The sequence below is a fragment of the Linepithema humile genome, chromosome 4 (genome assembly GCF_040581485.1).
Source record: "Linepithema humile isolate Giens D197 chromosome 4, Lhum_UNIL_v1.0, whole genome shotgun sequence".
Lineage (NCBI taxonomy): Eukaryota > Metazoa > Arthropoda > Insecta > Hymenoptera > Formicidae > Linepithema > Linepithema humile.
In genome coordinates this window covers 6,750,930-6,766,064 of record NC_090131.1, presented here as the reverse complement: position 1 = coordinate 6,766,064, position 15,135 = coordinate 6,750,930, and the positions used below count along the sequence as shown (strand labels likewise).

The 15,135-nt window shown below is 36.1% G+C and overlaps 1 protein-coding gene and 1 long non-coding RNA gene across 4 annotated transcripts in view; one reads left to right on the top strand and one right to left on the bottom strand.

Moving 5' to 3' along the window:
* The window catches only part of LOC136999481 (uncharacterized), a 57,707-nt gene extending 49,930 nt beyond the window's left edge, over window positions 1-7,777 (top strand). For all 3 annotated transcript variants that reach the window (XR_010889877.1, XR_010889875.1, XR_010889876.1), the window contains one exon: window positions 7,739-7,777. This is a non-coding gene — a long non-coding RNA (uncharacterized lncRNA). The remainder of the gene's footprint in view (window positions 1-7,738) is intronic.
* Window positions 7,778-9,936: 2,159 nt separating this feature from the next.
* Window positions 9,937-14,304, bottom strand: LOC105677739 (uncharacterized). The gene is made up of 3 exons (XM_012376569.2): window positions 13,326-14,304; window positions 12,797-13,001; window positions 9,937-12,580 (listed from the first exon to the last, which is right to left on the bottom strand). The coding sequence occupies exons 1-3, from the start codon at window positions 13,628-13,630 to the stop codon at window positions 12,302-12,304; spliced, it is 789 nt and encodes a 262-aa protein (XP_012231992.1). The 5' UTR covers window positions 13,631-14,304; the 3' UTR covers window positions 9,937-12,301.
* Window positions 14,305-15,135: the final 831 nt, after the last annotated feature.

Sequence of the window (15,135 nt, the reverse complement as noted above, 5' to 3'; positions counted from 1 at the left end):
GTGGGGTGTAATTGCGAAGAGTCACGCCCCCGGTCGAGACCGGGGCTTGGCCACCCTTTTCCACCGACGGCATGTTGCATCGCGCCCAGCGTTTCTGACGCACCACAGCGTAACGGCGTGCTCCGTCGGATATCATCGGTTATAATCGGGAAAGGTTTGCGCGAAGCTTCGTTGCCGAAATAGTTAATCGGATGACCGGAGGACAATTAGATTGATGATAGAAGCTGATTTACTTTTGTCTCGTAATTTTATCACAAAATTGACAAAATTTATATTTAAACTGACTTTAATACTTGTTTAGAAATTTGACATCAGCTCAAATAACGATCTAAAGCTGCCGAAGAGTAAAAGGCAATAATCGTATATTGCGAGCAGTCATCGATAATTATCGATTGCGATCTGAAAGCCTGCGGGAGACATATGTGACTGTTCTACGGTAACACTCAGTGGCTCAACACGGCACTTCACTTAGTCCAGGTTGTCTCTCGGAGCCTGTTCAGGGTAGCGGTATTTTATGATCGCCACGAACGACTGCAAATTATTCGTCAAATCACCCGGCCATTGTCGGAATGCAACGAGACAGAGACAAGAGACCTGTCGTCGCGGTAACCCCTCGTGACAATAGTCGCAAGCAAGCGCGGGAAGAAAAAAGGGAATGGAACTCCGTGACCATAAATCCTCGCCGACCAGTTCGTTAATGGATCTATTCTGTCGAACGTCGACAAATCGTCGTGTAGCCGCGAACGTTAACTTTGTCGAGACGCGCCGATCGACAAAGCGCGGGGATTAAGAAACTGGGACGGTGTACGGTATTTTATCAAGTAGCTCGGGGTAACATCAATCCTTACAACTCGCGAGATAAGTCTTTCCGAACCATCGCTGATTAATGATATCTCGTTCTCACAAAGAACATCTTTGCGTTATTTCATCTTTACATCGTGGAAAAACGAGCGAAAGTCGACGAGTCTAGATGCTCGGTAAAAGTCGGACTTTTCGAAAGTTGAAGTTACTTTTTAGAGAATCGAGATGTGTTAAACATTTTTTTTTTTTTATAAGTTTAGTGGAGAAATCTTCTCTCCATACTGATTCTATCACTGCACGGAGAAAATTTTATATAAAAAATGACTATGCACGGCAGTAGTCGCGGATCATGAAGGAATTATAAAAATGTTTACTATGTTTTTCACGTGCGAAACATAGCAAATATTTTCGGCCCGCGGCTTTATCGTTCGCGGCTACTGCCGTACATAGTAATTTTCTTCGTGCGTCAATTCTAACATCGTCGTTATCTTAGAATAAGAATTTTTTTCTATGAATCTTCCCCGAAATAGAGTTCGTTATGAGAGAATGCGTCGCAGAAATTAGAGCTGGGACTCGGCTACGGTTCAAAGGCTTAAATACATGGATATTAGTCGAAGGATACTCCGGATTACTAGCTATATTGGGGCGAGCCAGGTCGAAACAAAGTGAGCGCGATCGTAAATTAGGCGTACCGATGACACGTCGTCGGGACGATCGTTTCTGCGTAGACGAGGGGGATCACCACATGGCACGAGCCGGCAGACTGGTCGAGGGGGGAGCGATAAATGGGGTCTCTCGTCATGATAGTAGGATAGCGTGGCGCGCAATCGAGAAGTCAGTGTCATCTGTTGCATCGGTTACATCCTGATCGGCGGAGCGTGACTGCGGCAGCGGCCACTGTCGGCGGTGGTCGGCCACCGTAAACGAGGGTGTGCGCGCACGGGGCTAACTACCCCCTAATTGCCAGGCCCGTTAACAATCGGGAGTATTATTTCCCTCCCCTAATAATCATTTAATGACAGGTTAGTTCGGTGCCGATAGATACGGACCGAGTCGATTTCTATCGAACTTATTGAAAAGTTTGCGGTCAGCGGCGCGACAGAATCGCGCGATTGGCGGTGTGGAGCTGTTCGAAAAACGCAGTGATGTAAAATGTAATTACGGGCGAGCGCGCGAGAAGAAATGCTGAAAGACTTGGCGATTGGACGAGCGCGGCACATTCGTCTTCGATTATCTCTCGTCTGCATATGTTCGCTGCTTATTTTCCGACTGTGGTGGTTCAAGAACCTTATACGGAAACGCGTCTTTGTTAAAATACATTTTCTCGCCCGGTAACATTAATTCTGATGCACGACAATACGCGACAGCTTGACGCAGGAACTATTACCTATTATAAGGAAGCTACGCTATAAAGACGCGTATGCGAGATAATGTTGAAAGACTGCTCAGATTGGATGAACATATTTATGCTTAAGTACCTTCAGCTGATGCAGCTTAGCTTGTATTCAGTACTGTCTTGAATTTTTACATTAGAAAATAATTTAGTAATTTTTTGCTTTAGGATAAATAGTTGTTATATATCATATATTTAAAAAAATTTCAATTTGCATTAAATGTTGCTACGTTAGTTTATTTAGTTTCATAATTTTTATTAGCATTCTGTTTCATAACTTATAATTTAATAACAATTAAATCTTTTAAATAGTTATTATTCTACTTTACATTAAAATGTGTAATTTAATAACGTATCTTAATTAATAGATAGACAGTACGCATTTGTCATCAATTTTGCATTGGTTGTTTTTTCTTTGTATATTTTGTAGTAATGTAAAGTTTCGCGTCAGTTTATATATTGGTGCATAATGCAATATTTACAGTTAGAATAGATGCGTTTAATGTCAAACAGATTGCTTTGAAGGATTATACTGAACTAACAAGCGATGACCTTAGATATGCAATTACAAGAGGATCGGTTGGCAATAACAAAAGCCAAGGAAAATATTAAATGATTGTCAGAGATATGCAAATTAGAATCTGATTAATATGATTTCTTTCACGATGTCATTGATAATATTTATATTATACGATTTTTTTAAACATATTGATTACTAATTTTTATATTCTCAAAATTTATAAATGTAAATTATCTTGTCGTGATTGTTAATTTTGCAATAAAAAATCCTTCAATTAGAAACTTTACATGTTTTTTGACATTTATTCAGATTTAAGAATTAATTCTGTTCGATAAAGAACAGATTGATCCAATACAGGCTTTGTACGCTATTTAATCGATTCTTCGACTCGTGCGAGGCAGATGAATTCTTGTCAATGTTCTGCGGCCAATCTGTCCTGACAGAAGTGATCGGCAGCGTGCGCCGTTTGGTTTTGAGATTCGTGAATACCGTGTGAGAGATATCATAATGGTCATCTGTGCGCCATATTGCGGAGCGCGCGTGCCGCGTGCCGATAATACGGTATTCGCGAACGCAATAATTTAGGCAGTCGCGGCCGTACATAGAATGCGACGCGAATTCAGGGACACGATGGTTGACGGTAATGCCAGGGCGTTCTGCGTGCTAAGGTAACAATTTGTACCGATTGAAAGGTAAATTAAAAATGTTGCGCATGGCATATGGCAATGTCCATGCCACACTTGTCATGACGATTGAAAGCATGAGGGAATCATGCAAGCGTTGTCAATAACTGAAGATAAATGCTACAATCAATCAACTTATCTAATAGTATTTTCATATTCACAATCATTGAATTCATCCACATTGAAAATTAATAAATTTTGTGGGAGATTTATAACTTTGTCTTCTATTCTGTGAAATATATAACTTTACAAAGTTAATATTTCTCATCTTAAATTGTCAAAAAATTTCGTTGGCAATTAATATCGACGACAAGTTGATGTGATAATATATCTCGAATAATCAAAGAACACTATCACATTGACTTGTTGTTATTTTTAATTCAGACTATACTTCTTAACAATTAAAATATTAACGTAACGTTGCTGACATAATATGAGGCGCCAGTATTTACATTTTACTAGTTTCCATGTAGATTTCTTTGCGTGAATATGTTTGGACTTGATTAGAGTGTCTGTAGGTCTCCTCGCGCGTTGATTTTATCCCGTGCAACTGACGTCCAGCCGGCAGTAAAAAAGAATACAAGATGAAGACCTAATTTAATGTATAGAGCGCTCGATCGGTCGATGAATAGCTCGTGAACCCTGAGTTTAGTAATACGTGATTTCTTAACCCTCTTTTTGCGCCTTTTACTTCTCACTTGCGCACCGCGTGCTATTATATTATTCCTATCATTTCTGGCGGTTTTGCGTGACGTAGACTCATTTGCGGCGCAACTTTCCTTTCTTTTCGCCGCGTTTCACATTATCGTTTTTCTCGAGTGAGACTTCTTTCTATCGTCGCGCGACATTACACACGTCTATAAAGGCTATTATGGGATCGCATTATATCAGTGCTTGGAATTATCTCAGCATTTCAGCCGATTCTCGTGGTTGACGCCTCCTTTCTTTTCCTTACTTATTTCATTATTTTTATCGTGTTTTTTTTAATTATTTTTAAGAAATTATTAGTTTTTTGAATACGGTGTCAGAGTGATATAACTAGCATAATAAAGTGATAATAAAAGGGTGTTATTAAAGTATTGTGTGTGTTAAAATAGAGTGTAACAATTAGTAGATAGTGATTCGATTATAAAAGATAAAAAAGAATTTTTAATAGGTTTTAGTATAAAAGGAATAAAAAGTATACTAGACAATCGAGCTCAATGTTCGGGCGAGTAGCGATTGAGAACCGGCTATCTCGTGCGTGGTGCAGTTTTTAGTTGAGCAACAAGTTTCTTTGAACGCACGTCCTGCGGGGACATCTTTACTGAGAACTCAGATTATTATTTCATAACGATCGGCAGAGTGTGGCGGTATTTATAATTTATCAGACGGCTCTCGCTCGAGAAAATTTTTTTTCTTCCTCCGTTGATTCTTTGCTGAACATCGATTACACGCGTTGTCGGTTTAGGCACGTTAATTGCACCTTCGAATATTTTTCGTCGACTTTATTCGACGTTATTGCCTCGATTTATGCGTTAAGGAAAACGCTTGGTCACTTCTCGAGCAGTTTTCCTGAGGATTAATTTAATAACTAGCGAGCAAAACTAATCAGTCGGCGTATCAAAGCACTCGTTTATTTTTCGGCACGCTTTTCCTTAATGGAGAACGTAAAGTCAATGACTAAGCACATTGATATGAACATTATAGACTCATTAACTACATCTAATCACTCATATTATTCTACATTTTCTAGATTTTGTTTAAAAATTATTTCATTAATGTTTATTATTGATATTCCAATTTTATATGAAATTTATAATTATTAAATTGGTTTAAATATTTTTTAATTGCAATTAAATTTATGGAGAGTTAGAATATAATAATATCTAACTTTTGAATTTATTGTTTTGCAATCAATTGGTGAAATTGAGAATTGATTATTATAAAACACATAATTGTTTTCTTTCGTTTAAAAGTCTATCGTGGTTTTGAAAGAAATTCTAGACGGCGCCAGGAAATTCTATTCGAATTTTGGCGGTGCGATGCTGCGAACGAGTTAAATTGATTCGGGTGATCGGTTCCGCGCGTCCTCTCGTTAGTCAACGAACGATTGCCGAAAGGATTAACGAGTTTCCGAGTGAGTCGAGTGTCGAAGAAAAATCCACCCGACACGGAGTCAGATGGCCTATAATCATGATCTCGTCTAGGGTGCCGACTTTGACACCATAAGGGTAGCGAAAGGTGTCTCGAAATTTTCTGATCCTCGATTACCTTCTCACTGTACCTGCAGTCTGGAACGAATTGCTTCTCCCTCGGGACGCAAAAGAAAGAAAGGTTGCGATCTAAATTTTATTTCGATTATCTTGACACTTTCATTGTAAAGCCGCGGATTTCGTTAGAATTATTCACACTTTAAAAAGAAAGAAGAAATTTCACTTTTATCTTTATTTTTTTATTACGTTAATTTTGTCAAATTAAATAACACTTTTTGACCGTCTATGTTACATTATTTTCGAATGATTGATAGGCATCACACTGTGAATCCTTTTAGAAATCAAATTTACGTGTACAATATTCTTAATAAGCTTGACTAATAAGACGTTTCAAACTTTTGACATTGCTAGACACTGTCAGAAGCTTATGAAGTCGTTTGTCCATTTCACTGTCATACCTGTAGTCCGAGACGAATTGTCTTCACTTCGGATGGAGATTTGTCAGGTATACTCTTTGGGTCATCAGTATTCTCTTCAACGTTATATGTCATGTCTTCTAATATAACATTGACGATTCGGATAATTTCCTTCTCCACGGCTCCATTAAATTCTGTGATACTGACAATTAGAATAGAGTTCACTTTAATAAGACATCCACATAGATACATAAATCAAAAAGAAGAAAGTTAAAAATGAAAACTGACCGTTATGTCGATTAACATAATTATTTCAAAAAATTATTTGTGAGAGATCATTCATTATTTTACAAGAATAGTTAAATATAAAGTTTGATAGTAAAAAAAAAAATTATATAATTTGCCGAGCATTGATATGAAGAACAGAAAGGAACGCAAAGAAAATGGAAAGGATAATCGAATCTCACGAACTAATTTGTTTTCTTGGTCGAAAGAGCGCGGGGCGATGTGTTCGGCGCAAATTGTGCCTGAAATCGATTTTCAGCGATCCTTTCGATGCTTGACCACTTCTGGTTTGGTCGTCACGCCCTACAGCCGAGTGACCACTCGGTCAAAATCTGTCTCAGTTTCCCGCTGTCTCTCCGTTTTCTCCGGGAACGTATACGCGCCCTTCTCCGCCCTTCTTTCTAACGGGATATTAGCCATGCTTTTCTTTTGGCTTTTGCTAACCTAGTATTATAGGCGAAGAAAATTATTCTGTAATATATGTTTTTTGTTCAAATGACAGGTGAGCTTATTATTATTCTCGTTAAAGCGAAGAAATATTGTATATTAATAAAATATAACATTGTATATTAATTTTTAGATATTAATTACGTTTTTTAATACCTAAATGTTGGTTTAATGACAATATTAAAAATTTGATAATAAATATGAAAATTTGTTACTTTGTCTGGGATTAAATTATTTAAAACTGATCATTTAAACTAATGACATATATATACTGACTGTTAAGTAAAAGCCTATAAAAAGACGTCAGATTTTTGCAGAATATTTTTGCGCAATTTTTACGCTTTATTATATGTAGTATGTTTTGTAAAGACAAAAATTTTGTTTAAAATATTTTACCGTCCAGCAATTATATCGCATGAGATCGGGGATCTTCTCTTGTAAGAGCCTGCGCCGTACGCTGCTCTGTCTGTTCACGTAATTAATGATCGCTAATTACCGGACATCTGGTGCGGGAAGGGATCCTTATTTACGACAGGAAGGTGGACGTTCATCTAGAGAAAGAAACGAAAAAGAAAATCATACGAAATCGCTAACGAGCTCTATTGTGAGGCACGTGCCGCTGTCCGCCTACGTATTTCGAAATGTGACGGATTTTTTTTTCTTTTTGATCTCGCCAATTTAGCGGAAGGAAAGGGTTTGATTTCGTCCGTTTATTCGTCCGTTTGTTTCTTTTCGATGAACAGCTCAAACAGCTCTGAATGAATAAAATTATAATATTAAATTTAGAAATATATAAAAATGTATAAGCATGACAAGTTCTAGAATTTGGTTATTTATTTTGTTAGTTATTTAAATATTTAGAATTATATAATTGAATGATTGGAATTTTATTAAAGTTATTTTGTTGAAATTGCCGTATTAAGTGTAATAAATTATAAATTATCTTGTACTTTCTAAAGAATTAATTGTTAATATAATTTTTTATTTTTTTGTTACAGAATGTCATCAACTTCTGCTGCTTCGTACATCGATTGGTGAGTCCTATTCTTTTTATTATAAGATACAATGATTCACAAAATTGATGTGTTCTAAAAATTTCAAAAAATTATTTAAATATTTTTTTGATCAAATATAAGCTATATAAAATTTTTTGGTGTTTTTTCTCTTATTCTTTTATCTTATTACAAACTAAAAATGTTTCTGTGCATAAATTTTGTAACACTTAATCAGTTTTGTGAGTAATTGTAATTGTGTATTTATACGCGGTATCTCAAACCGAGGCACAATCAAAGTTGAAGAAGTGATTTTTCATTTTCTACGTCCAAGATATAAAGAATTAAATATCCAATTGATGTGTTTCGTACTTTTCATTCTCCGGATCTTTTTTTCATTCACACGTCCATCAGCAATCCGACCGGCAAAAATCATTCATGGGTAAGAGCCCCGGTTCGAGAGCTCGCATATAAATACATCGAACGGCACTAGCACGGTAACCGATCTGCTGACTGAGAGCAATTCGACGTGCGTTAATTGACCATTCGGTCGGATCGATGAAGAGGCACCCATAAGTGGGCGCCCCTTTTAAGGACGCCGCGTCATATTCTCACGCGTAGGTAGGTACGCATCGTCCTGACATCTCACTGTGTGTCGTTTCGCGACTACGTTCCCCCCTCGTGCCCCATCTTCGATGGCTTTTATCGCCTTCTTAGGACCATCGGCGAGATCGCCGCGAGGAATGTTGTCCGGTTCGTTTCCGACGCTGTTCGACAAGCGTCCGGCATGAGTGACATTCCCTTTTACTGAAATTCGACATACGGCGCACGGAAAGCCGTTTAAAAGAAAGGATCGATATTTCTTTTTATTTTAGTGTCGTTGGTTTTAGCTCGCGACAATTGTAATTTAAAATATTTAATTTTTTATAATTGTAAAAATTAGGAATAAAATAAAAAATAAGGTTATTTCCGAATTAATTTAATTTATATAAAAATCTTATTTATTATATTTAGCTCAAGAAGTTAACTTTTTGCACAAATAGTTTTTCTATTCTTTTTATAGTATAATCATATCTTCTTTGAATGTACATTCTGTGCACGTTTTATTCTGTTACATCCAGTAATAGTACATTATTAACTCAATAATGAATAGAATCGTTTGATGTAAGATATATAACGGTTGTTTTAAATAAATAATGTACGTTTTAACATAATATATGCTGCGAACAATGCGTCCCGCAAATATCAGCGACAGCTGTCAATTGTGTATGTAACGCTATATTAATTCACATTCGTTCGGTCGTTTCAAAATAAATAAAGAACAAAACACACCGCGAGTAATTAGAGCGAAATTATGGAGTAACATCTGCCTGATATAAAGAATTCTCATGATAATTGCAAAAAATATTTTGCAATAAATACATAAATATATATATACATATATATATGTATATATATATGTGTATATATATATATATATATATATATATATATATATATATATATATATATATACGGCATATATGTATATGCCGTTTTGAAAGAGGAGCGACTGTTATTAAAGAAAGTGCGTGATGATAAAACCGAGAATAATGAAGGCACGAAAGCACGTGAATCGTTCGTATCCGGAAGGGGACTTGTAGAGAGTGAGAGTTTTCAAGGGGAAACGGAAAGGTGAGCAACAAGTGCGTGTGCCGGTCACGCGCCCGCGTGCAGAACCGGAAAATCGACGTTTATGCACGAGATGACCGGAAGACCGCAAAAGACAATATGAATATAGCGATTCATTCTTTTTAATCTTATCGAATTGACATAGCGGATGCGGTTTAAAATAATGGGATTTAAGATAATAATGGTTTAAAATAATTGAAACAAAGCAAAATCATCTGTTAGTCAGTTTTCTTCTTTTCTTTTCTTGAACATATACAGTTTTTCATAACTCGTGGATCAAAATATTATAGCAGAAAAGTTCTCAACAAATTGAATAAAAAATGTTTTTGCAATTTTTTAATCTAAGCAATAGTGTTTGAAATACAAGAGTTTAAAATTCAATTAGATTCTACGGTTAAGCAACCACCTGTCTATGAGTTACTAATACTGTCATATGCAAGACTCAGAGATAAGCTATCGCTTTCATAGAACCTAATTAGCCAATTTTAAACTCTTATATTTCAAAAACTATTGCTTGGATTAAGAAATTGCAGACTTTTTTAATTTACTTTTTTTTTAGAACTTTTCTGTTAATTATTTATTTTAATTCTTGATTTATTTGATTTATTTCGAATTATAGGACACTGTATATCGTGAAATAATAATCATATTATACTGATTGCGAGAAACAGGAAACATTATTTTATTTAGTCTCATGTTTATTTTCGACACCTGTCATTTCATTAGTATTAGTAATATTAAATTATTACTAACACTGTTAACATTTATTAACGGTATTTTTTTGTCTCACACACAACATTGATAACGGAACCAAATTCCATGAGAGTTATATTATTGTAAAACTAATGTTTTGCAAACTAATACTTTGCACCAAAAATGAAACTATCCTTAATCTTTTATATCTTCCTCCTGCAAGTAGTTTTCGTTCATAACACGAGATGGCGACTGTTTATAGATCCTTCAATCGATTATGTTATTCTTTGCAGAAAATGTTATTATTAACAGAAGCATTTTTATTCAATTTTCCTCTTGCGAACACAATACTTTATTTACAACAGTGTACAAAATCATACTATTATTTGGTACAATTAATCTTACTTATCTGCATTATGTAATAGATATATTGATCTCTTACGAACTCTAATGATGTATCTGCTTATTTTTATCAGTATACACATAACATTTCTTACTTATAAAAATCTTTGGACGATTACAGTAAGTCTTCGAACGCAATTGTTTCGTCATAATTTTTTAATACGTTTTCTTGCTTCGCGGCGCGCTTTGGCGCTTATCATTTAAGAATAATCAAAGTTGAATATAATCTTGACTAGACAGTATAATTACAAATTTACAATGGACGGTACAGAAATGTGATGATTCGCTGAAGAATAGCATTTATCTTATCTTCAAAATGTTCTGCTACCTCTATAAAAACTTTCTCCCTTTCTTTCATGACTAATAAAATAATATAACGATATAATGATTACAATGTTCTATTTTCTTCGATATTTTTAACAAATATTTAAATAATTACATTTTTAGTTTTTACTAAAATTACACAATGTGAATGATTTAATATATTAATTATATCTTATTACAAGTATATAGCATCTAATATATCTTTAGAACTGCCGGTGGGCTTCTTTTGCTATCAACATGCTTAGTCTTTGGATCTTTAGCTGTTTCCGTTTCTTAAACTATATATTATAAAATATAGACACACACACACACATATTTCTTGTTGCGTTTGAGATGCAGGTTTATATGTAGTTTAACGCTAGCTCCGATGTTAAGACTAGCTCTTTAACATCAAAATATATAAACAATATTTTAAATTAGACTATAAAAAATATACAAGGTGTTCCAGACCAACCTCTTAATTGTTCATTAATAGCAGATTCTTCAGGTTATTTGAAGACGAAAATCTTTATATAAAAATGTCGAGGCTGCAATGGTTTTTAAATGGGAAGTATTTAAAGTTGATTAATCAGATTGTCAAAAATTCTTGCTCATATTACGCATTTTATGATAAGGATATGAAAATCAATATGCGACGTACATAAGTATGTGAATTTTTGACAATCTAATTAATCAACTTTTACTTTACATTTAAATATTATTGTCTTGACATTATGGTATAAAGATTTTCATTTCCAAATGATCTCAGAAATCTGCTATTAACGAATGACACGATTGAATATTTTGCATATATGTGTTTGCAAAAGTTTTTAGCATATTATATATTAAAAACGTAATGAAATAACGCGCTTCTAGTCAAGCCAATTTAATAATAATGAAAGTAATCATTAGTAAGGCATGCGCTATTTAACTTTATCGAGTATAACACATCATTATTGTTCACATTAAATTGTGATAATAATGCTTTACATGTTGGTTTTGCAGTTCAGTCTTATTACAACAGTCTTGACAACATTTGTTATAAAAAATAGCTTAACATCTTTGGATATTTATTGAAATATGATTTGTGCGTTGATTGTTGCTTGATTTAGCATTAATTTTGGCTAGGAATTGTCCACGATTGTGTTTTATGCGATCAATTACGTGAATTATCTCAATTCTAGTATGTTGAATTTTAATAACTTATTTTTTAACATTTTGAACTAAAGAGTTTAATGTAATAGTGATCTAATTTATTTGCTGCGAGTTAAGAACTTGAGGAAATTAATCTTAAAATTAAGAAAATTATTTTAATTATATCTAGATTAATTTCTTCAAGAAAGAAAAATTTATTAGATCAATATTGCATCGGATGGATTTTGATTTGTTATGGTGAGATTTTTGGGATCAATATCTTATTTATCTTCAAAAAAATAAAATATCAAATTAGGACATTCAGAGAAAGTAAAGCGGTACTTGCGTTTTTCAACTTGGATTCATCTATCTTTTGCTGTCATGTCTTTGCAGTAGATCACATAGAGCGGCGATGTAACTCTGTGCCATTTGTAGGGTCTCGAACTTGCTGAGCTTATGGTCGGTACCGAGGCTCGGCACGACTTCGCGCAATTTGTCGAAGGCGTCGTTCAAACCGTTCATTCGACGTCGCTCACGTGCGTTTGCGGCTAGTCGCCGGCGTTTTAGCACCGTCGGCGATGGCGGGACGTCGCGCGATCTCCGTCTGCCCTTTCGCGGACTCACTGGTGGTGTTGTTGGCATTTTCTGACAAAAGTTCGTGATTTGATCAGAAACGAATCGCCGTATTTGATGTACATTTTTAAAATTTGAAATTTATTCGATTATTAACATTAAATCGAAAATGCCGTCTACATTGCAAGAATTTAATTACTAGCTATGTTTAGAGTAACAATTGGAAGGTTTATTGAATTTTAATTAGAATTGATTTTTACGAAAAAATTAATTGATAATTGTGATTACTTGAGACGAGATGATGGGCTCCCAACAATTGACGCGAGGTTCGACGATCGCGAGAATCGGCTTGGTGCTCTCGAGGGAGTGGTATCTCGGTTCCTGAGGAGGGGTTTCGTAACAGTATGATGGTGGTTGATAATCCATTGAGCTCTCTTCATACAACGTCGATCGCGGCGATGTTGTATGATCTATCGAATGCGGCGGCTCGTATCTGCAAATTGCAAAAATAAACTCTTAATCAATCTAATCGAGTAATCTCGATAATTTTGATTTTAACATATATTTGAGAAAATTAAAATTGAACTCTTATATGTTTCAAAATTTTTCGCTCCCAAATATACGAATTAAGGATTAATCGATAAGGTGTAATTTTTGCAAAAATTGTCATAAGCTCTTTGAATATAAATCAGGAGAGAAAAATAGGTCATTGATTGTTTATTAATAACATTACTGACATTCACTGACTATTAATCTTCAATTAATCTTCAATATCGATCTATTTGCGAAATTGCGTAAACTAAACGTACGTCTTTACCTTTGCGGAGTGACAGGCGTCAGGACGCCGTAGGATCCTCGCTCGTATCCCTCCGGAGTCTTTGTGTATTCCGATACTGTGTCCTTGGCGTAATCCAACGTCTTGATCTCTCTTCGCGGCGTAAGTTCGCTCTCGTGCGTGCAATTGTCTCGATACGTTATTCTGGTGGAGTCGTAATTCGGGGAATTGTACGGCGACGGGTACAAGTGGTGGTCATAGGCTCTCGCTGAATTCGCGTACGTGGGTGTTAACATATCGGATTGCGCGCTCTGATAGCTGCAGTGATGATTTGATAGTAGTGCCATGATTAGGTGATAGAAATTATTTTATCAGATGAGAATGTGATCGAGAGACAATTGATTGATCGAAGTGCGAAGCAATCCTTTCTTCACAAGATGAATTTCGTAGCAGGTCTTCGTTCCTTTTGTACAAATAAGATTTTATTTTTTGTACAAGCGAGATTTTCTTGACATTTTTTTACTTTCTTCATCGAAACATCTTTTCGTATCACCTTGGAAGTCAAGCATTTCATCAAATTTGTTAACGCAGCTATTTATATTCATCTACACACTGGAGTCAAAATGATTCTAAAATGTTCTCTTCGGGTTCTTTGTTACTTTTATAGTCGCGATATGATCACCATTTTCGTTTATCAATTACTTCATTATTTTACACCTAATGAAATACACCCGGTGCAATAATAGGACGGAGGTTCCTCTTGAGAAACATTGGATTTCCTATTCGACACATCACCTATACGAAATTGATCCGATCAATCTCCCGCGCTAATTTCGACTTTAGTCTCTGTTCACTGCGTTCCTTGTGTCGCGTCTTGTGCACGTGAAAAAGAAACATCCAGGCCGTGCCGTCGGGGCGTTCGATCAGGTCGGTGTCAAGAGGACACCAAGGTGAATACCGCAGTCCCGATCCTCGCGATGTAAAGGCTCGAGTTTGAGTGCGCCCGGCGCGTGCCAGAACGTCCGTCAGCAGATCAACATATGGTTCCCACCTTGTTTTCTGCCTATCCCTATGGGCGATACGTACACCTGGCTGCGGCTCATTCGGGTTCCTCCTGTACCTACCCCTCTTCTCTTCAGGTTCCTCGATGCCCGCTCCGCAGGCACGCCCGCACTGCGAGCCCGTCCTACCTCCGCGGTTCGCCAAGATGCGGTCGGCGGCCTGAAAGGGAGAAAAAAAAAACCGTTTGCGGACGTTTTTTTCGCGAGAACAATGAACTTTACTATCATTATCGATGAATGCACGGCGGTAATCGAGAGACGCTACCGTGAAACAGACGGTGTGAGGGGGAACTAGGAATTTTATTTTTATGTATTATTAATTATACTCGACGAAAATTATAGTTGATGAAGAAGTTTGCCAAATTTTGTCTGATTGGATTGAATGTTATACGTTGAGTTTATCGAAAACTTACACGGATGACGGTTCCATTACAATATCGCGGCGATATTTTTTTCGATCGGACGACACGCGGAAATGAATTTTCTCAATTTCCGATTTCCCGCCTTTCTTCCTTCTTCACTGTCGGCATTCGGATGTCGGCGAAGCGACAGATGCTTTCACAATAGAAGCCGTGCCACTGTAATAACTATATGCGCCATATTATACCATCGTATAGGTAGCGTCAAAGGAACAACGAAGACGTAGGGAGAGGGAACCGGACATTACGATCCTCACGAACGCGGTTTTCCGTCGCCTTTAATCTGAAAGTAAAATAAGAGTCTGCAAAATTGCAAATTCGAAATATATTTAATTGCAATTTTCTCTTCTTTCAAAATATCGTGTATAAAAA